Here is a 23650-nt window from a genome sequence, read left to right on the forward strand (position 1 = left end):
TGAAGTTTTCACAATCAGTGATATTATGGGGAGCCATGTCATCTGCTGGTGTAGGTCCACTGTGTTTTATCAAGACCAAAGTCAGTGCAGCCGTCTATCAGGAAATTTTACAGCACTTCCCTCTCCCGATAAGCTTTTAAGAGATGGAAATTTCATTATCCCACAGGACTTGGCACCTGTCCACACTGCCAAAAGTACCAATACCTGGTTTAAAAACAACAGTATCACTGCTTGATTGGCCAGCAAACTCGCCTGACCTTAACCCGATAGAGAATCTATGGGGTATTGTCAAGAGGAAGATGAGAGACACCAGACCCAACAATGCAGATGAGCTGAAGGCTGCTATCAAGCAACCTGGGCTTCCATAACACCTCAGCAGTGGCACAGGATGATCGACTCCATGCCACACCGCATTGATGCGGTAAGGAGCCCTGACCAAGTATTGAGTGCATTTACTGAACATACATTTCAGTAGGCCAACATTTCTGAATTTTAAAATCATTTTTCAAGCTGGTGTTATAAAGTATTCTAATATACTGAGATAATGACCTTTGGGTTTCCATAATTATCAACATTAACAGAAATAAACACTTGAAATAGATCACTCTGCTTGTAATGACTCTACATAACATATGAGTTTCACTTTTTTATTGAAGAACTGCAATAAATTAACTTTTTGATGATATTCTAATTTAGTGAGAAGCACTTGTACTTGTGTTCCATTTAAGTTTATTTGCTAAGCAAGGGTTAATACCTGGTAAAAAGATTTAGATAATATAGTAAAATGCTTTTAAATAGTAAAACATACTTAAAGTAAAATACTGTGAGTAAAATATGAATAACCTTATTTGTAGACTATTCACATACAATATAATCCATCATACTGAAATTTAAAAGACAGGAATATAAAGGGTGGGCCATTTATATGGATATACCTAAATAAAATGGGAATGGTTGGTGATATAACTTCCTGTTTGTGGCTCATTAGTATATGGGAGGAGGAAAACTTTTCAAGATGGGTGGTGACCATGGCGGCCATTTTGAAGTCAGCCATTTTGGATCCAACTTTATTTTTTTCAATGGGAAGAGGGTCATATGACACATCAATTGAGAATTTCACAAGAAAAACAATGGCGTACTTGGTTTTAACATAACTTTATTATTTCATGAATTATTTACAAGTTTATGACCACTTAAAAAATGCGTTCAAAGTGCTGCCCATTGTGTTGGATTGTCAATGCAGCCCTCTTCTCTCCCACTCTTGACACACTGATAGCAACACTGCAGAAGAAATGCTAGCACAGGCTTCCAGTATCCGTTGTTTCAGATGCTGGGGTCATCTGGAGGCAATTGTCTATGCTCTGAAGGTACGAGATGTGCAGCATCTGAAACAATGGATACTGGAAGCCTGTGCTAGCATTTCTTCTGCGGTATTACTATAATTTCTCTTAAGTATGGGCACATCTGACCGCCAGCTGCAGCAGGAAGCTGGCGACTGACCCTGCGTGCTACCGAAGAGGAATGGATACTCACTGCTCTCTGTGATGAACATTTCCAGTGAGTATACTGGCAGCTGTCCTCTGCTTGTGAGCAGCGCATGACGTCCCTGCCATGTGCTGCTTACAAGCATTAAGCAGCTGCTGGCACCAGAGCAGAATGCTGTGAGGGAGCGCCATGTATGTGAGTGTAATGCTTTATTTTAATCTTTCCTGATGAAGCCATGTATAACAGGAACGGGATGGGGCCAATTATAAAAGAAAAAGGATGGGACCAACATTCCAGGAACAGCACGGGGCCAATTATAAAAGAAAAAGGATAGGGCCAACATTCCAGGAACAGAATGGGGCCAATTATAAAAGAAAAAGGATGGGACCAACCTTCCAGGAACAGAATGGGGCCAATTATAAAAGAAAAAGGATAGGACCAACATTCCAGAAACAGGATGAGGCGAATTATAAAACAAAAAGGATGGGACCAACATTCCAGGACCGAGATGGTGCCAATCACACCAGGATAGGGATGAGGGGGCTATGCACACCAGGATAGGGATGAGGGGCCATGTGTATCAGAATGGGGATGAGGGGACCATATATACCAGGATAGGGGATATTACAGTACAGATTTGACCATTTTTTTTGCTTCAATTTTTTTTCCTCCTCTAAAACCTATGGGCGTCTTACGGTCCGGTGCGTCTTATAGTCCGAAAAATACGGTCATTAGTTTCTATTGTTCTAGACCCAGACAAAAATAATAATTATACTGTAAATACAGTCTTGTTCTGTTATCTCTAACCTTACTATAATATCGCATCTAAGAAACTACTCACACCCATTTTGTAAAAAAAACTAAATGCTACAGCAAGGGATCTACGGGGCACTGTCAACACAGCAAACATGTAAGTTAAGGACTCTAGATCATACCAACCAAATCAAAACCTAAAAGATAATAGCTGTCAGAGAAGGTTAGCTCATGTAGGGGATTAGAAGAAAACTCCAGGAGTTGTGTAGCATGTCCCTAGGCAGATATCAACAAGCAAGAATTGTTCAGTCTTAATACAAAAAAAGTTATTTTCATGTCAACTGTCAATCCTGAAAATGGAAAGATAATACATGTCAGTGGCAGTATGAGAACATATCACTATGAATTACTTTATCTATTATTAATTATTAGATAAATAAACTATAAACAAAACTTTTCTAATATCATAGCGACGTCTAGTAAAGGGATGGAAAGCCTTTCTTCTATCAGGAGCCATTTGGATGATTATACCATCATTTGGGGAATGTAGAAAATTATCAATTTGATATTTATTCTGCTATATAAACATATCATTTACTTGCCCCTAATGGAACTGCTACTCTTTGATGCAGCTGTGATGTTAAGTGGTATTTATATTTCTAATCTCGAGAAGTTTTATAATAAAGGGTTTCAAAAATAATATCATATAAATACCCTAAACAAAGATACTTGATTAATAGGACCAAAAAATAGGATCCACACCAAAAAATGACCAAAATAATACACAAAAAATGTGCTAAAAAAACCCAGTAAAACCGCTGCTGCTTGCAAGTTGCAAGGAGAAAGTAAAGGGACACCAGGGGGCCCAAGTGCTCAGTTCCGCGGGATTCTGCCTGGGGTCGGAGAAAAGGACTTTGAGGGCTGGAGGTCCATCACCCCTGGTCTAATAGTTTGATCAGTGCATTACCAGCTTTTAAGAGCCCCATCTACTACTTTTTTTTTTTCATAAAATTTTTTTTTTTTTTGCTAACCAGAGCAGCAGTTTAGAAAGTTCTACCAAAAAATTGCTTATTATTATATTTCATTTATTAAAACAGATCCCATTATATGGGTGTATTTATAATAAATATATGCTTAATTTTACTTAGTTTTATTTTTATATGCATTGGGTTACACAGTTCCCAAATAATGTGACTTGACAGTTTTCTATTGCAACATTATAACAGGCATACAGTATTCTGATTCTAGTGAGAACTGGGACTAAAATATTGTCTCTCTGGCAGGAGAAGCCCTGTATTATATTTAATGGATGTTACTTTATTACTTCTTGCTTACACGTCCACCAGCAAATAAATTAAAGACATATAAAGAAATGAAATCTCTGGGATACCAGAGAAGAAGGTAATTTTAGGGGAATAATTAGCTTCTTAACAAGTTCATGGTCAGGCTATTTTTGCCCCTTCCTGACCAGGAACCTGTTCAGGTTTTATCGTTCACGCATTTTTAATGGCTCTAAAAAAATTTCTGCCTCTTTTTTTCATGATACAAGGGGCTTAATTTTTGTTATTTTTATATCTTTTTTTTCACAAATATTAGGGAAAAAATGTAATGAAAAATAGAAATACATGTCTATTTTTCAGCTATTTGTTCATTTTTTTTACAACCACAAAGGCCCAACTAAAAAAATGTACATTTTGCTCCCCTTTCCGTAGAAATTATTCCAATATATTGAACATTGTTTGAAGCACCACCCATGTTGAAAAAACTATGATTCAGACTGGCATTCTCTTTATTTTTGTATTCTATTTTGCACACTGTGCCCCCTGTAAGGTCTTAAAATACGTTTCAGGACATTTAATCATATTTTTATTTCATTTTTACATTCCTGCTTTTTACAACCACAATGGACCACTACAAATATTTGGGGCATTTTATCATATTAATTCATACTGTTTAATGCTGAGTTTGCTGAGTAGCCTTCTAGGACCCAGCAGCTCTTGCTTCCTCCCTATATCTAGTAATGACATGTTCACTGGGTCTGGAGGAGGGAGCACTGTCAGTGTTACTGCTTCCAAAGCTGTATACACAAGCTAATTCATGCTGAATATACAGAGATCAAGAAGGTAAACATGGTAACAATGTTTCTGTTCTTTGGGAAGTCTGGCTGTGCCTGACAAACAGCTTCCCAAGTCTACAGTTATGCTATCTTCTGCAAACTGATTTTAAAATGTCAATACAGAGTATTTCGTGGTCTGTTAGCCATTCATAGTATATGGGCAATCCAGAAGTAACTAAAGATCTCCTTTTACTTCTACTATATAGTATTGAAAGACATTCAGAGTATATATGCCATAAGACTATTTTTGATATTATTACCATACTTAACAGCACAAATTACCCCATTGTACAAACTTACATATATCTGGTTATTGCTGAACCGCTTCTGAATCTCATATAACAAGCTGCTGTCTGTAAGCTCACTGAGAGTGGCCAAGTCGTCATTTGGGGCAGCAGGCATTAACTTGATCTGTAGAAAGCAAGCAAAATGTTACTGTTACATGTTTACTTATATCCCCTTTTAATATAAGAATAAACTCTTGTGATGTATTATACATATTAGACAGGTAACAGATAACATATCTTCCACTTTTAAAAGCTAGAATCTTAAAGTACTATCATGACTCATATGCTACCATATGTGGCTGTATGAACATGGCTTTATACAGGATGGGCCATTTATATGGATACACCTAAATAAAATGGGAATGGTTGGTGATATCAACTTCTTGTTTGTGGCACATTAGTATATGGGAGGGAGAAAACTTTCCAAGATGGGTGGTGACCATGGCGGCCATTTTGAAGTCGGTCATTTTGGATCCAACTTTATTTTTTTCAATGGGAAGAGGGTCATGTGGCACATCAAACTTATTGAGAATTTCACAAGAAAAACAATGGTGTGCTTGGTTTTAACATAACTTTATTCTTTCATGAGTTATTTACAAGTTTATGACCACTTATAAAATGTGTTCAAAGTGCTGCCCATTGTGTTGGATTGTCAATGCAGCCCTCTTATCCCACTCTTGACACACTGATAGCAACACCGCAGAAGAAATGCTAGCACTGGCTTCCAGTATCCATTGTCTCAGATGATGCACATCTCGTATCTTCATATGGTGTGGTATATCGGGTACAAAGATAGTGGGGCCATTCTTCATCAATGGAAACCTCAATGCCACTGGATATCTGAAATTGCTACATGATGATGTGTTGCCCTCTTTATGCACTGAAGATGGCATGTTCCCTGTGTTTTTCCAGCAAGACGGTGCACCACCTCATTATGGGTGTCAGGTCCCAGCATTCCTACAGGAGCAGTTTCCTGGATAATGGATTGGTCATCGTGGGCCAGTTCAATGGCCACCATAGTCTCCTAATCTGACCCCCTTAGACTTTTATCTTTGGGGTCATCTGAAGGCAATTGTATATGCTGTGAAGATCCAAGATGTGAAGCATCTGAAACAAGGGATACTGGAAGCCTGTGCTAGCATTTCTTCTGCGGTGTTGCTATCAGTTTATCAAGAGTGGGAGAAGAGGGTAGCATTGACAATCCAACGCAATGGGCAGCATTTTGAACACATTTTTAAGTGGTGATAACTCATGAAAAAATAAAGTTATGTTAAAACCAAGCACACCATTGTTTTTATTGTGAAATTCTCAATACGTTTGATGTTTGATATGACCCTCTTCCCATTGAAAAAAATAAAGTTGGATCCAAAATGGCAGACTTCAAAATGGTCGCCATGGTCACCACCCTTCTTGAAAAGTTTTCCCCCTCCCATATACTAATGTTCCACAAACAGGAAAGTTATATCACCAACCATTCCCATTTTATTTAGGTGTATCCATATAAATGACCCACCCTATAGTTTTCCATTATTTGATTTGCCATGTAAAAAAACTGTTTATAATGCCGTTTTTTCTTATATGTGTCAGTTTTTAAAAACCTGTTACCTGTTCCAATTTCGAAGAGCTATTTACTATATTTCTTTCTGAAGAATAATCTTGAGAGTAATGCTTGCTTAATGTCTTTCCTGAATCTTTGAACATTGTGTCTTTCTCCAGCAAACTGTCTTGCTTAGAAATCGGTAAAGCCAGTGGCCGCCTAAAAAAAAAAGAGTAAAATTAAGAAATTAAAATTGAAATTAGATCAGACAGTCTCTGTAGAATAGATGCAATTAACAAGAAAAATTTGGGATTAATTTTTACTGCAATTAAAAAAAAGATTTGCTGGCAATGAAATTTAAGATTCTTGTCAGCAGTAGCTGTGTTAAAAATGCGCCGTAGGCAGAAAAGTCATGGAATTCAATTTTGCAAGGAAAGCAAATCAATAAGTAATCTAAAAGTTTTTTTTACCCAAAACTAACAGCAAACAAGAACATATTATATGGGTAATGATTCTAACAATTGTGCACCATAAAGAAACTAAAACTGCTATATACATTTAATTACAGTACATTATACTTTTATTCACAAGCTAATGGCTTATACAGATTATTGTGAAATTAATTGAGTTATTATGTTAATGTATGCATTGACAAGAGGGTTGCCATAAAACCTAAGTTAGAGAGTTAGAGAATTCTGTACCCATGAACAAATTTATAAAAGAGAGCAACATTTTCCAACAACAGCGATTTGTGGTGAGACATTAGGGGAGAAGAGGGCGGATGTGGAGGAAAGATTTTCTGATCACAATTTATTATCATAGTAGTCATAATTAGTTTTTTACTTCCTGTCCCATAACCTAGTAAGGACATATTGTGCAACATCACAAAAAAGAAAAACTTAGCAGCAGAAAATAATATTGAAGAAGCAAAATATGTATAATCTGATGACTACAACGAGAAATAGTATGTTTCAAACTCTATGTGTTAGGAAAATCTGTGATAAAAAAGTATTCTCAAGTAATTAAATTGCTTTAATTAGTTGTCTTGAAAGTAAACAAGTTTGCAGTTGACTTGTTTTTACTATCTGCTGACATTCACCCATACACTTTTATTTTAAGTAGGGCACAGCTTGTTTTCATGGAGCACGGCCACAGCCACAAGTGCCTGCCCAGATTCTAGGTGAGTGTGCACAGTAGTTATATTCCAGGAGAGAAGTTAGCTCCTAAGGCCCCTTTCACACATCAGTTTTTTGCTATCAGTTGCAATCCATCGAATTTTGAAAACAACAAATCCGGCGACTGATGCCTCCGGATCTGTTTTTTTACTCATGGACTTCTATTAGCGACGGATTGCAACAGATGGCCTCACGTTTCATCCATTGTTCGCCGGATCCTTCAAAAATTGTTTGTCCAGCATTCGGAGACAACGGACAAAGTAACGTTTTTTGTATACATTGAAAAAACGGAGAGCAGATCTGTCGCCGTCTGTCGTTTGCTCAAATAGAAGCCTACGGGCGCTGGATCCATCAAATGACGGAATCCGGCGACGGATTCCTTTTTTTTAACTGAGCACTCTCCGATTTATTTTGGATCCAATTAGCCTGATCCGCTAGGTGGATCCGTCAAAAAAATGAATCCGTCGCATCAGTTTTTCACAATTATGAATTGTGACTGATGGCAAAAAAATGATGTGTGAAAGGGGCCTAACATAGTCTTCTTTCTCTAGTACATTGATTTTTATACAACAGATATATGCTAACCTTCCTCCCACCTCTCTCTCTCAGCTCCTGTTTGAGCTGCTCTTATCAATCCTTTGTAATCACACTCCCCAACACCCAGCACCATGACTCTCACTGCCCTGAGCTGTGTGCATGTTCAAATGCCTTTTATCTCTATATTAAAATACAGTGATAATAGTCTGAACAAACCACTGATAGCTGAATGTGTTAGGCCGGCGTCACACTAGCGAGTTTTACGGACGTATGAGCGCATAAACTACGTCCGTAAAATTCGCATTACACACGGCCCAATGAATCTCTATGGCCCAGCTCATATCTGCCATATATTACGTATCCGTAATATACGGTCTTGTGCGGCCGTAGAAAATCGCAGCATGCTGCGTTTGTCACCCTATTGTGCAAAAAAATGGCCAATGAAAGTCTATGGGGGCGAGAAAAATATGGATTCCACATGGACCAGCAGTGTGACTTGCGAGAAATACGCAGCGGTGTTAGTGAAAAGCCAGTAATTCAATTGCCAGCTTTTCATTTCTCCTCCACAAACCCGACAAGATATGAGACAAGGTCTACATACAGTAAACCATCTCATATCCCTTTTTTTTTTGCATATTCCACACTACTAATGTTAGTAGTGTGTATGTGCAAAATTTGGGCGCTGTAGCTGCTAAAATAAAGGGTTAAATGGCGGAAAAAATTGGCGTGGGCTCCCGTGCAATTTTCTCCGCCAGAGTGGTAAAGCCAGTGACTGAGGGCAGATATTAATAGCCTAGAGAGGGTCCATGGTTATTGGAAGATGCGCCTATTCTGGCACTTGGCCACTCTCTTCCCACTCCAGTGTAGCGGTGGGATATGGGGTAGTGAAGGGTTAATGTCACCTTGCTATTGTAAGGTGACATTAAGCCAGATTAATAATGGAGAGGCATCAATTATGACACCTATCCATTATTAATCCAATTGTATGAAAGGGTTAAAAAAACACACACATGATTACAAAGTATTTTAATGAAATAAACACACAGGTTGTTTTAATATTTTATTGCTCTCTCAATCCACCTGAAGACCCTCGCTCTGCAAAATAATAAACCAACAATATACATACCTTCTGTTGATCTGTCACGTCCCACTAAGTAAATCCATCTGAAGGGGTTAAATCATTTTACAGGCAGGAGCTGTGCTAAAGCACTCGCTCATGCCTGTAAACCCCGGGTGCTGAAAGGAAAGCTGGGTGATCTGTACTTACATTGAGTTGCGATGAGGCGCTCTCTGCTGGATGTCCTCATGAACTGGAGCCTTGAAAAAGTTCCCACGCTTGAGTTCATATGAGTTCATATGACATAATTGACGCCTCTCCATTATTAATCTGGCACCCAAATTTTGCACATACACACTACTAACATTAGTAGTGTGGAATATGCAAAAAAAAGAGGATATGAGATGGTTTACTGTATGTAAACCATGTCTCATATCCTGTCGGGTATATATATATATGTGTCTCAATGACATATATATATATATATATACTGTATATATGTTTTAACGAACATTTGAGCACATAAATCCATTAGATGTCGGTTTTGCAAGCCTGCGAGAAAATATCGCAGTACTGATGCCATACGGATTACATACGGAGGATGCCATGCGCAAAATACGCTGCCACACCCTGCCTACGGATGACATACGGATCACTATTTTGGGAACATTTCTCCGTATTACGGCCGTATTACGGCCGTAAAAAATGGACCGTATTGTCTTACGCTGAGTGTGACGCTGGCCTTACAGTAGAACCTGTGCTGAGCTTTACAGCTCTACTAAAACTACAGCTCTGCTACTCAACAGAACTGTCACTCAAGGAGGAATGCCCATTCTTCCATAAACCAGGAAGTAAAGAGATTGTATAGTTGTGAGCTAATCAAGAGACAACTTGAGAATAACCCTTTAATGGGTATAAGGAGTATATAAACTTAAATTTTATTTTACAGATGATTAGTTTCGTTTTCTTTCTTTGTTTTCTGGAAAAAGTAAAAAGTTATTATAAGCAAGTAATATTCACCAATGGTAAGGGAACACAGATTTCTCAGGAACATACTTATTAAAATATCTACATATGGGTACAATTATTTTCATTAATGTGCTAAGAGCTTGACTCATTATGTCTGGATCGTCTGGCAACATAAGTTTTTGTGATACTCATGTAAACAGTTCCAATGACTGGAATTAGCCTGTGATAATCTTTTATTTTCATGATAAAGAGAATGTCAAAAAATAAATGGTAGGTTTATGGATAAAATAAATGTACAAGTAAATAATTACAACAGCAACAGTAATTACAAAACTATATGACTGAAGGATAACATTGATACAAGAACCATACAATTTAGTTATGTTTTTTATAGTCTTTTCATATTTATTGTGGTTCAGCTCAATTTGTGTATGATGCATGACTGATGAAAAATAGAGTCTTGTGATGGTGAAAACAGTCAGATGAACAAGGAACTTACATTAAGCATAAAAGAGAGTAGGCAAAATATTGAAGTTCTTTATAAAGACTAAAGAAAATAAATTACTGTATATGCTCTTAGAACAGTAAAAGCACTGATCCGAATGGGTATGGATATATGTGAAACTTCCAGTAAAAAATGTCTTTAGTCCTGCGGATAAAGATATATGAGCAGAATGACAACAAATTAAATTTGAAATTGAATTTTGAAAGTGCACTGTACTCAATTACTTCCGTCACTTCCATAGGCTTTGAATGGACTGGTACACAACACTACTGAATGGGAAAGTTGGAGTCCAAAGAGTTATTTTAAAGGAACCTGACAAGTCATACATACTGCCCAATCCACGGACCATATGTATCATGTATCAGACACTGGCTGAATGATTTCTGCCATATAGATTTGACTCTGAATCACTGCGCCATTTCAGAAAAAACATACTTTAAAAGCCACCATGGACCGAGCTGCATGAGAAAATAGTTGGACGGATGGATCCCCGGCAGATTCTCCCCTCTCACTCCCCTAGGTCTCTCCCTATACACGCATGCAGGGAAAGACCCATTACTCAAAGGGCATGGAAGGGGGGCCATTGAGGATACACTGTTATGATCTGGTGGCCTAAGAGCAGCATGAGACGTACTCTGGAGAAGGTGGTACCTGTACTGACCGCAGACCCTGAACTTAACACCGCAACTAGAAGTAGCCGTGGAATGTACCTATCACTCCCTAGACATCTCGACACAGCCGGAGGACTAATTACCCCTAGAGATAGAAAAGGGAAAACTATCTTGCCTCAGAGAAGATTCCCAAAGGATAGCCAGCCCCCCACAAATATTGACTGTGAGAGGAGAGGGAAAAAACATACACAGACTGAAATGAGAATTTAGCAAAGGAGGCCACTTCTAGCTAAATAGAAAGGATAGGACAGAGTACTATGCAGTCAGTATTAAAACACTAGAAAATATCCACCACAGAAAATACAAAAACTCCACAGCTAACTAAAGATATGGAGGGTGTATCTGCATCTCCAGAGATACCAGCTTGGCTAAACAAATCCTTATACAGACCAAGCTGGACAAGACAAAAACATGGAAAAGAACTGAACAATAAGACCACAGCATGTGGACAGCAAAAAATCAAGGCCAGAACTTATCTTTGTTGAAAAGAACTGCAAAGCAGGAGAGACCAGGCAGAGATGTGAATCCTCCAGGAACAATGGACAACTGGCACTGACTAAAGGGTCAAGCAAGGCTAAATAGCCCAGTCAGGATTGCAAAAACTTGACACACCTGATGAATGCTGCGATCCAGAGACAGCAGCACTACCACTTATAACCACCGGAGGGAGCCCAAGAGCAGAATTCACAACAATACACCTGCCAAATTAGTCTCCCGTGCAGCTTTTAACCCCTCTACTTCATTTTTTTACCCTCCTGACCAGGTCAAATTTGCATTGCCTCTGCATTACTGTGCTTTATTACTGCGATCAGACTGCAAAAAGTAAAAGTCCCATAGTGAGAAAAATTTAAAAAAAGTTTTAAAAAATTGTATAAATTATAAAAAATAATCACAAAATAATAATGGCAAATACATATTGTACCCATAAATAAATAATTTTATTTTAAAAAAAGTACACATATTTGGTATCGCCGCATCCGGAATGACCCGACCTATAAAACTGTCCTACTAGTTAACCCCTCCAGTTAACACAGTAAAAAATAAATAAAAAATTAGGCAAAAACTATGCTATATCATTATATTGCTGAACAAAAAGTGGTGTAAAATGTGCTAAATAAAAGAATTTCAATAAAAATGGTATAGCTGAAAACGTCATCTTGTCCTGCAAAAAACAAGGCACCATACAGCTCCATCAGCAGAAAAATGAAAAAGCTATAGCTCTCAGAATAAAGCAATGCAAACATTTTTTTCTATAAAATAACTTTTATTGTGTAAAAGAAAGCAGGAAAAAACTCTGAATGGAAGTCCAGAAGGCACTTCCGTTCAGAGGTTTAAGTCCCAATATGGGAGTATGCAGCCAAGAATTATAGGTTTCCGATGGATTATTGTAAAAATTCTTGAAATGTTTTACTGTGATAACAATTATTATTATTATTTATTATTATAGCGCCATTTATTCCATGGCGCTTTACATGTGAGAAGGGGTATACATTAGGGTTGAGCGACCTTAACTTTTATAGGATCGGGTCGGGTTTCACAAAACCCGACTTAATCAAAAGTCGGGTCGAGTGAAATCGGCCGATCCTATAAAAAAGTCGGGGTCGGGTCGGCCGAAACCCGAAACCCAATGCACTGCAATGAGATACTATGGTTCCCAGGGTCTGAAGGAGAGGAAACTCTCCTTCAGGCCCTGGGATCCATATTTAAGTGTAAAATAAAGAATTAAAATAAAAAATATTGATATACTCACCTGTCCGGCGGCCCCTGCAACTTACCGAGGGAACCGGCGGCCTGCTTTGGTTAAAATGAGCGCGTCCAGGGCCTTCCGTGACGTCACGGCTTTGTGATTGGTCGCGACGGCCCATGTGACCGCCACGCGACCAATCACAAGCCGCGGATGTCATTCTCAGGTCCTAAATTCCTAGAATTCTAAATTCTAGGAATTTAGGACCTGAGAATGACGTCCGCGGCTTGTGATTGGTCGCGTGGCGGTCACATGGGCCGTCGCGACCAATCACAAAGCTGTGACGTCATCTTAAGGTCCTTCACGCGCTGATTCTTAGGAAGGAAGGCTGCCGGAAAGAAGCAGGGCGCGTCCGAGGGTGAGTATATTCCTATTAGATATATACTCACCCTCGGCTTCTTTCCGGCAGCCTTCCTTCCTAAGAATCAGCGCGTGAAGGACCTTAAGATGACGTCACGGCTTTGTGATTGGTCGCGACGGCCCATGTGACCGCCACATGACCAATCACAAGCCATGACGTCACCGCAGGCCATTCACGCACTGATTCTTAGGAAGGAAGGCTGCCGGTTAGTACCAGGGCGCGTCAGAGGGTGAGTATATCAATATTTTTTATTTTGATTCTTTATTTTACACTTAAATATGGATTCCGATACCGATTCCTGATATCGCAAACATATCGGAACTCGGTATCGGAATTCCGATCCCAGATTCAGAAGATCGCCGACCTCATGGCCGACCCCACACAGGGGTCGGGTCGGGTTTCATGAAACCCAACTTTGCCAAAAGTCGGCGACTTCTGAACATGGCTGACCCATTTCGCTCAACCCTAGTATACATAATAAAAACAAGTACAATAATCTTAAACAATACAGGTCACAACTGGTACAGGAGGAGAGAGGACCCTGCCACCGAGGGCTCACAATCTACAATTGAGCATTCAGGTGCAATTGTCATATTCACATGCAAATAGATTAAAACCAAAATAAATAAATAAAGTAAGCCATTATACACAAGCGTTTCAGCTACATAAGCCTTCATCAGGTAATTGATACAATATGTCTCCAAAGTACTATTTGTACACTAACCCATTAGTTGTGGGTGTTCAATTTCACAAACTGAACATCCAATCAATGCTGAATGTGCAGTTTTGCAAATAAAATCCGCTATTGCCCTTTTCCTCTTTTCGGGTATCCTGAGATTAAAGTGAGTTCTGCGTTTTATAGACTGATCCTTATGATATAATTCTTAATCCAAAAACACAGTAGTTGCTTTGGATATATTTGCAGTGAGTGAAAGTTATGAAATCGTTATTATTGAGTTCCTCCTCAAACAATGATGCCTCTTGTTCTGTGCCGCACCAGATAAAAAAAAGTCATCTATATAGCGGTGGTAATATTTGATATTACCACTGTACTTACAGGACTTGATGGGCAACAGGGACATGTGGGACCATCCCTCCTGTGGTAAATTGAATATTAATTATGGCCAATACAGGTCAATAGACCGCTTGATTACCAACAATATCTCTCAACAATATTTCCCTATCTGTATGTAGAGAGATACGCAGAACTAAAAATTCAGAGGCTCATATTCATTATATATCTCCCAAAATAGGTGAAGTGGATATTCAATCATGGTTTTCTTTTTTTCATATACTCGCATCTATTATGACTAAGTTTGCCAACAATTATGTTTCTTATTTGGACAACTTGGATTTAACAATCTTTAAACACAACATTTAAACATCCATCTCAGTAGACCCGAAAAGAGGAAAAGGGCAATAGTGATTGGATTTCCTTTTGCAAAACCGCACATCTAGCATTGATTGGATGTTCTGGTTGGGAAACCGCACCCACAACTAGTAGATTAGGGTACAAATAGTCCATAGGAGACACATTGTATCAGACACCTGATGAAGACTTTTGTAGCTAAATGGCGTTGTGTATAAATGGTTTTGTTATCTATTTTTTTAATTTTGATCTGAAGAATAAAGCCGCCTAACCAATTTTACCACATGCAGTAAAAAAATAAAACAAAAACAATTCCTGAATTGATGTTTTTTGTTTATTCTGCCTTCCAAAAATTGGAATAGAAAGTGGTCAAAAACTGACATGTGCCCCAAAATGATACCATATACACACCTATAGAAAAAGGCTCCACACAAGTGTAACCATAGATAAAATCAATTTTTTATTATCACAAAAAACAATAAAAAAGGACCAAAAATTGGTCATAAAAATCAGTAGAAATAACAGTTGAGGACCACATAAATAGGAAAAAAGGAGATGGATACGCCTGGAAACAACTAATGTATTGACCATCAGAATAAAAAATATTATCTGTGCCAAATAATGAATATTAATTAACTACTCACAAATAAACATAATATGTCAGCATAATGCTGTATATGATACAAAGAGACTTCATTTCAATAAAGCAGGGCACACCGATCCAGTAAGCCTATGTATGCAAAAACAATTTAAGCATACAAATACATATAGGGGCCGACGGGGGTCCTGCAAAGTCTATCAATTCAATGTGAAATACATGCAAAAAATAAAGAACTTTAAACATTCATTACCAATTCAAGTGAAGAGAATCCAGGCGTCCACCACACCCGACGCGCGTTTCGCATTGAAATGCTTCGTCCATGATCGATTAGTCAACAGTTTTTATCAAAAACTGAAACCACAGGGAACCTGGCTAGACCACAAATCATGCGGGACATTTAAGTGTGGTGACTTCAAATTTTGCCCATGGATTAGAAAAGAAAAGGGGACTACATCAGATAAGATCTATTATATGAGACATTTTGCCAACTGCAAAACGGAAGGTGTGGTCTACATGGCCACATGCTCATGCCCACATAACTACATTGGGAAAACCAAGAGGGAGTTACAGAGACACGTTGGTGAGCACTTGGGCGATATAAAACATGGTAGAGACACACCTCTAGCCAGGCATATCAGAGCTGTTCATCAAAATAATTCAAAAGCTGTGTCTTTTTGTGTCCTTGAGGTGGTGCAACGTAACCCACAGGGTGGTGACTTAAATAGACTCCTACTACAAAAAGAATGTCAGTGGATCTTTAGACTATGATCTCTTGCTCCGATTGGTCTGAATGATTAGCAAAATTATTATGGTTTTATCTGATTCACTGTCTATCATTATTAGCCAGAACCATGACTGATCAAAGTATTGACCAGTCCCATTGTCATGTATCTTGTATATATGTTATGTATTTGCCCCCACTTGTTCCCTCTCCCCCTCTTTCTCTTTCTTTCAATACCTATCCTCCAATGCGTATAATAGGAGCAAGCTAAGATATGTATCCATATTGTTAGATAACAATATGTATTAGTCCCTTGCATGAAATTATAGCTGACTGTATATTTATGCAGAAGGCATCAGGTCGTAATATAAATTTCCTATAGATTATATCTGCTTGGTGGGACATCCAGATGCACACGTATGTATTTAGAGACACATTGCATCATTAATGCGATATGCGCGCCGGTGTTGTATTCTAGGCAATGATATTGATACTTGTATGTGTCAGCACTGACATAGTACAATCCCTGGTAACCTGACCTGTAAAGATCTGCATACTGCCATAGGTCTGGTGTTCATAATTTGGGACATGCGCAATCACTTTTGACATGCGTAGTTAAGTGCACATGTGTCTCCACTGCGTACTTGAGAATTTGAATGCGTGCGCAATGCACGCTGACCTGGAGGTTTAATCATGTGACCACTATTATACCTCTAGCGCTTGGTAATAGTGTAATCATGTGCAGTTTGACTCTGAGGACTCAGTAGGTCATGTGGCTATTTATTATACCTCTAGCGTTTGTTGCCATCTGGAACATGCGCAGATCTTTGTTGAGAACAAGTTCCTTTGTAAAAATCATTATCATAACAGGAAACAGCCTCTCTGTGCATATGTATGGATAGGTATTTAAGGAGGGATGCTCTGGGCTGAAGGTTGCAGCCTCATCTTATGGACAACTCTCCACTGCTATGTTGTTTAATATCGATCTCTCCTGATGAACTCGTCTATGGGGCAAACTCGTTGATAGCCTGACAACCTCATTTGAGACTTCACAACATCATGATATCTAATCGCCGGCCTGAAGTACCACAACTAGACAGATAAGTATTATGTATCTTCAGGACAATTTGTCCCCATAATGCTATCTGTGATGACACTTCGCTTTGAATTTATATATTGTCCTTTTCTCACACATATAGTTTTTGTATCTAACATATGTGATTTCTCCTATATTTACAATTTTATCAAGAAACAGTGGATACAGGCCATCTGGCTTTCTGTTTTTGGACTTTACATCTTATAGGGTGAAGGGAGAGTCGACGTAGGAGCGGGGGCACCAGTTCTCGTGATCTTAGGGTGCCAACCCCCGCATGTGGGTAGATGTTCAGACAGAGATGTACCTAGGGCCAGATCACTCATTTTTGCACATCAGCTGAATGTGAGTGGGAAACGGAAACATTCTTTCCGCTTGGAGCATGACTAAGTATCAATATAGTGACGTATTACTATATTTTTTAGACTATAAGACGCCTCGGACCATAAGACGCACCCCAAAGCTTCAGAAGAAAAATAGGGAAAAAAATAATGTGTCAAATGGGGGTCCGTCTTACAGTCCTAATTTAGCTTACCAGTGAAGGGATCGGCACAGGTGGAGGAGTGGTCACAGGGGTCATTCGGTGGTCCAGGCTGGTGTGGTGGCCTCCGGGAAACTCACCCCTGGCTGGTGCGGTGCTCTGTGCTGGGGCAGGGGTGGTGGCTCTGTGCTGGGACAGGGGCTCTGTGTTGGGGCAGGGGCTCTGTGCTCCAGGACAGGGGCTCTGTGCTCTGTGACAGGGGGTCTGTTCTCCGGGGCAGGGGCCCTGTCTGTGCTCTGGGACAGAGGCTCTTTGCTCTGGGGCAGGGGCTCTGTGCTCCGGGACAGGGGCTCTGTGCTCCGGAACAGGGGCTGTGCTCCGGGACAGGGGCTGTGCTCCGGGGCAGGGGCTGTGCTCCGGGGCAGTGTTGGGGGCTCCGCCGGCATTTAGTCAAAGCTTGGAGGCCCCCACTCATCTGTTAATGCCATGTTGCGGTGGCCTCTGGAAACATGGCTGCCGGGAAGATGGCTGCCAGGCCAGGGACAGCGCATTATCAGATTCAGATCTCGGCAATGAGATCTCATCTCGAGATCTTGGGAGATGATATCTCGGAATGAGATCTCGTTGCTGAGATTTGAATCTGAGCATGCGCTGGCCTGGTGGCCATGTTCCCATAGGCCACTGCAACACGGCATTAACGGATGAGTGGGGGCCTCCAGACTTTAATGAAATGCTGGTGGAGCCCCCCACGGAGCACAGAGAGCTGCTGCCACTGTCCTGGAGCACAGCCCGCCACCACCACCACACCACAGAGTCCCGCATGCTCGGATTCAGATCTCGGCAACAAGATCTCATCCCGAGCTCTTGGGAGATGAGATCTTGGGATGAGATCTCACTGCTGAGATTTGAATCTGAGCATGCACCGGCCCGGTGGCCATGTTCCCGGAGGACACTGCCACATGGCATTAATGGATGAGCAGAGCCTCTGGGCTTTGATGAAATTCCGGCAGAGCCTCCAATGGAGCACAGAGAGCCGCTGCCCCCACCCCCACCACACAACAGAGTCCCGCCGCACCAGCCTGGGTAGGGAGGCTGCATTGGGATCGCTGCCACTGCCACTGCCACAGGATTTGTAAATACCATATTTTCTGGTGTATAAGACGACTGGGCGTATAAGACGACCCCCAACTTTTCCATATAAAATATGGAATTTGGGATATGCCCGCTGTATAAGACTGGGGTCATCTTATACGCCCAGTCATCTTATACAGCGTGTGGTTCCCAGGGTCTGAAGGAGAGGAGACTCTCCTTCAGGCCCTGGGATCCATATTCATGTTAAAAATAAAGAATAAAAATAAAAAATATGTATATACTCACCCTTCCGAGAAGCCTGGCTCTCACCGGTGTAAGCGTCTGCCTCCGTTCCTAAGAATTGCAGCATGAAGGACCCTCGATGATGTCACTGTCAGGTGACTGGCCTGTGATTGGTCCGTGACCGCTCATGTGACCAGTCACATGACCGTGACGTCATCGAAGGTCCTTCATGCTGCAATTCTTAGGAACGGAGGCAGACGCTTACACCGGTGAGAGCCAGGCTTCTCGGAGGGGTGAGTATATACATATTTTTTATTTTTATTCTTTATTTTTAACATGAATATGGATCCCAGAGCCTGAAGGAGAGAGTCTCCTCTCCTTCAGACCCTGGGAACATCCAGGATCGCTCCCTGCACACGCCGTACCCGGCGTATAAGACGACCCCCGACTTTTGGGACAATTTTTAGGGGTTAAAAAGTCGTCTTATACGCCGGAAAATACGGTATATTGTGACCACGAGACGCACCCTCATTTTCCCCAACATTTTGGGTAAAAAAGTGCGTCTAATGGTCCGAAAAATACAGTATATTTGAGGGAATTAGCTATTTATCATCTGCCCTGGTCTTTATAGAATTAGTTTTTTTCTGAGGCATTGTGCTGTGTGGGCTGATCTTTGCGTAGGGTACAACTCTGTAAGCAAAGGTGTGTATTAACCAGAATAATGCTATACTAGCAATACTGGTAGCTTAGTGGGATAAATGGTATTATCTTCTTGACCCTAAGGCTTTATTCAGCCCTTCTAAATATTAGCTACAGTATATTGTTGGTTTTAAGCACTTTTGCACTTTCACTTAGTGGGTATCTAGACTCGTGTTTGTTTTTATTTATACTTTGCACTGTGCCTCAATAGTAGTTGTCAACCACATATGGGCCAAGAAAATGTATGGTACAATTTCTCCTGTTACCCTTGAGAAAATAAAAAAATTGGGGCTAAAAGAACATTTATGTGGAAAAAATCTGATTTTTTTATTTTCACATCTTAACGTTATAAACTTATGTGAAGCACCTGGGGGTTCAAGGTACTCTCCACACATCTTGTTACATTCCTTGAGAGGCCTAGTTTTCACAATTGTATATTTTGGGAAGAATTTCCACTGGTTGGGCATATCAGTGGCTCTCCAAATGTGACATGGTGTCCGCTAATAATTTCAGCAAATTTTGCACTCAAAAAGCTAAATGGCACTTCTTCCATTCCAAGCCCTTCCGGGCGCCCAAACAGTAATTTTCCTCCACATATTAGGAATCAGCATACTCAGGAGAAATTGCACAACAACTTGCACAGTGCGTTTTCTTCTGTTATCTTTGTGAAAATGCAAAATTTGGGGCTAAAATAACATTTTTGTAGAAAAAATGTTAATTTGTTTTATTTTCATGGTTCTACGTTATAAATTTCTGTCAGGTACCCAGGAGTTCAAGGTGCTCACCACACATCTAGATAATTTCCACGAGGGGTCTAGTTTACAAAATGGCATCAATTGTGGGGGATTTCTACTGTTTTTGCACATCAAGGGCTCTCCAAACATGACATGTCATCCGCTAATGATTCCAGCTAATTTTCCACTCAAAAAGTCAAATGGTGATCCTTCCTTTCCGAGCCCTGCTGTGCACCTAAACAGTTTTTTGTTCCACTTTCTCCTGCTACCCTTGTGAACATAAAAGATGTGGGGCCAAAATAACATTTTTGCTGAAAAAAATAGATTTTTTTATTTTCACAGCTCAACATTATAAACTTCTGTGAAGCACCTTGGGTTTCAAGCTGCTCTCCACAAAATTATGTTACATTTCTTGAGGGGTCTAGTTTTCACAATGGTGTCTTTTGGGAAGAATTTCCAATGTTTGGGCATATCAGGTGCTTTCCAAATGCGACATGGTGTCCACTAATCATTCCAACAAATTTTGCTCTCAAAAAGTTCAATGGCGCTTCTGCTCTAGGAGTGCTGAATGCTTATGGAGGAAAACTCGCACACCAGAAGACTTCATACACTTCAAATTTATGTTAAAAACCTATAACTCTGCCCTTCACATCGCCAAACAGACCTACTTCACCACTCTGATCTCCTCACTATCCAACAACCCAAAGAAACTTTTTGACACCTTTCACTCCCTCCTCAGGCCAAAAGCTCAAGCCCCTATCACAGACATTTGTGCTGATGACCTGGCCTCCCACTTTATAGAGAAAATAGACAATATCCATCAGGAAATCTACTCCCAATCACCAAGTTCAGTGACTCCCATCCCTCCCTGCATCTCCCCTGGCTCACTCTCCGCATTTGATCCCATCACAGAAGAAGAAGTCTCCAGGCTCCTCTCTTCTTCTCGTCCGACTACATGCTCTACCGACCCATTCCCTCTCATCTCCTCCAGTCTCTCTCTCCAGTCGTATATACTCACCTAAGTACAATCTTTAATCTCTCACTCTCCTCAGGCATTTTCCCATCCTCCTTCAAACACTCTATCATTACTCCGTTACTAAAGAAACCCACCCTCAACCCATCCTGCACAAACAACTACAGACCGGTCTCCAATCTCCCCTTCCTCTCTAAACTCTTGGAGCGCCTAGTCTACTCCTGCCTTACCCATTACCTCTCCATTCACTCCCTCCTAGACCCTTCACAGTCCGGCTTCCGCCCACTGCACTCGACAGAAACTGCACTCATCAAAGTGACCAACGACCTTCTGACAGCAAAATGTAATGGTGAGACCACTCTCTGCTCATTCTTCTCAATCTTTCTGCAGCTTTCGACATTGTTGACCACCCTCTCTTACTCTCTAGGCTCCAGTCACTTGGCATTAAGGACACTGCTCTCTCCTGGTTCTCCTATCTTTCTGACCACTCCTTGTGTGTTCTGTTCTCTGGCTCCACTTCATCTCCTCTTCCTCTCACTGTTGGGGTACCCCAGGGCTCAGTCCTTGGCCCCCTTCTCTTCTCCCTCTACATGGCCCCAATTGGACAGACCATCAGCAGATTTGGCTTTCAGTACCATCTTTATGCCGACGACACACAACTATACACGTCATCCCCTGGCCTAATAAGGGTACCGTCACACAGTGCCATTTTCATCGCTACGACGGCACGATTCGTGACGTTGCAGCGTCGTATGATTATCGCTCCAGCGTCGTAGACTGCGGTCACACGTTGCAATACACAGCGCTGGAGCGATAATTTCATGACGTATTTGCGATGTAGAAGCCGTTGGTTACTGTGCGCACATCGTATACAACCTGTGTCACACGATGCAATCATGCCGCCACAGCGGGACACTAGACGACGAAAGAAAGTTTCAAACGATTTGCTACGACGTATGATTCTCAGCGGGGATCCGGATCGCAGTAGCGTGTCAGACACAATGATATCGTAATGATATCGCTAGAACGTCACGAATCGTGCCGTCGTAGCGATGAAAGTGGCACTGTGTGACGGTACCCTTACTCCTGCTGTACTACAGAACACCACTGACTGTCTGTCCACAGTCTCCGACATCATGTCCGCTCTCTATCTGAAACTCAACCTCTCCAAAACTGAACTTCTTCTGCTCCCACCATCTACTAACCTCCCTAAACCTGACGTTTCCCTTTCTGTGGGTGGCACCATAATAACAACCCGGCAGCAGGCGCGCTGTCTGGGTGTTATGTTTGACTCCGATCTCTCCTTCACATTCCATATACAATCTCTTGCCCGCTCATGCTGCTTACACCTAAAGAACATCTCTAGAATCTGCCCTTTTCTCACTATAGAAACAACAAAAACCCTCAATGTCACCCTGATCCATTCCCGCCTGGACTACTGCAACGCTCTATTAATTGGCCTCCCCCTCACTCCACTTTCCCCTCTCCAGTCTATCCTTAATGCAGCAGCCAGGGTCATCTATCTAGCTAATCGTTACTCAAACGTGTCCGCTCTTCGCCAGTCATTACACTGGCTGCCCTATCATTACAGGATACAATTCAAAGTACTTGTTCTCACCCACAAAGCTCTTCACAGTGCGGCACCCCCTTACATCTCCTCCCTCATTTCTGTCTATCAGCCTAACCGACCTCTGCGCTCTGCAAATGACTTTTGACTAACCTCTGCACTAATCCGTACCTCCCACTCCCGACTACAAGACTTCTCCCGTGCTGCGCCAATCCTCTGGAATGCTCTACCCCAGGACATTAGGACCATCCACAATTTGTATAGTTTTAGACGCTCCCTCAAAACACATTTGTTCAGAGCGGCCTATCATGTTCCCTAATCAGTTAGTTTGTTTGTGTGTAACCCATTCACTACTTCCATCTATCCCCCACTCCCTGAAGATGGCTGAACCATCATTGTAAATACATCATTGTAAATGCACACCTGCACTTTGTATCTCCCCACCTCATTGTAGATTGTAAGCTCTCATGAGCAGGGTCGTCTTGTGTCTCGTCTTGTGTTGCTTTAATTATTGTATTGTTAACATTGTTACTTATGACTGTTGTGTTTGAAGCTGTTAAACTGTAAAGCGCTGCGGAATATGTTGGCGCTATATAAATAAAGATTATTATTCCATTCCAAGCCCTTCTGGGCACCCAAACAGTAGTTTTCCTCCACATATTGTGAATCAGCATACTCAGGAGAAATTGCAAAACAACTTGCACAGTGTGTTTTCTCCTGTTACCCTTGTGAAAATTGAAACTTTGGGGATAAAATAACACTTTTGTGGGGAAAAATGTGATTTTTTTAATTTTCACAGCTCTATGTTATAAACTTCTGTGAGTTACCCGGGAGTTCAAGGTGCTCATCACACATCTAGATAATTTCCAGGAGGGGTCTAGTTTACAAAATGGCATCACTT

The 23650-nt window shown here is 40.9% G+C and overlaps 1 protein-coding gene across 3 annotated transcripts in view; it reads right to left on the minus strand.

Moving 5' to 3' along the window:
- MYO16 (myosin XVI) overlaps positions 1-23650 on the minus strand; it is a 685244-nt gene that overhangs the window by 369973 nt on the left and 291621 nt on the right. For all 3 annotated transcript variants that reach the window (XM_077297020.1, XM_077297019.1, XM_077297018.1), the window contains exons 10-11: positions 6247-6397; positions 4655-4765 (exon numbers count right to left, since the gene is read on the minus strand). In XM_077297020.1, the coding sequence (XP_077153135.1) occupies positions 4655-4765; positions 6247-6397 (262 nt within the window). The remainder of the gene's footprint in view (positions 1-4654; positions 4766-6246; positions 6398-23650) is intronic.

This window comes from Ranitomeya variabilis, chromosome 3 (genome assembly GCF_051348905.1).
Source record: "Ranitomeya variabilis isolate aRanVar5 chromosome 3, aRanVar5.hap1, whole genome shotgun sequence".
Taxonomy (NCBI): domain Eukaryota; kingdom Metazoa; phylum Chordata; class Amphibia; order Anura; family Dendrobatidae; genus Ranitomeya; species Ranitomeya variabilis.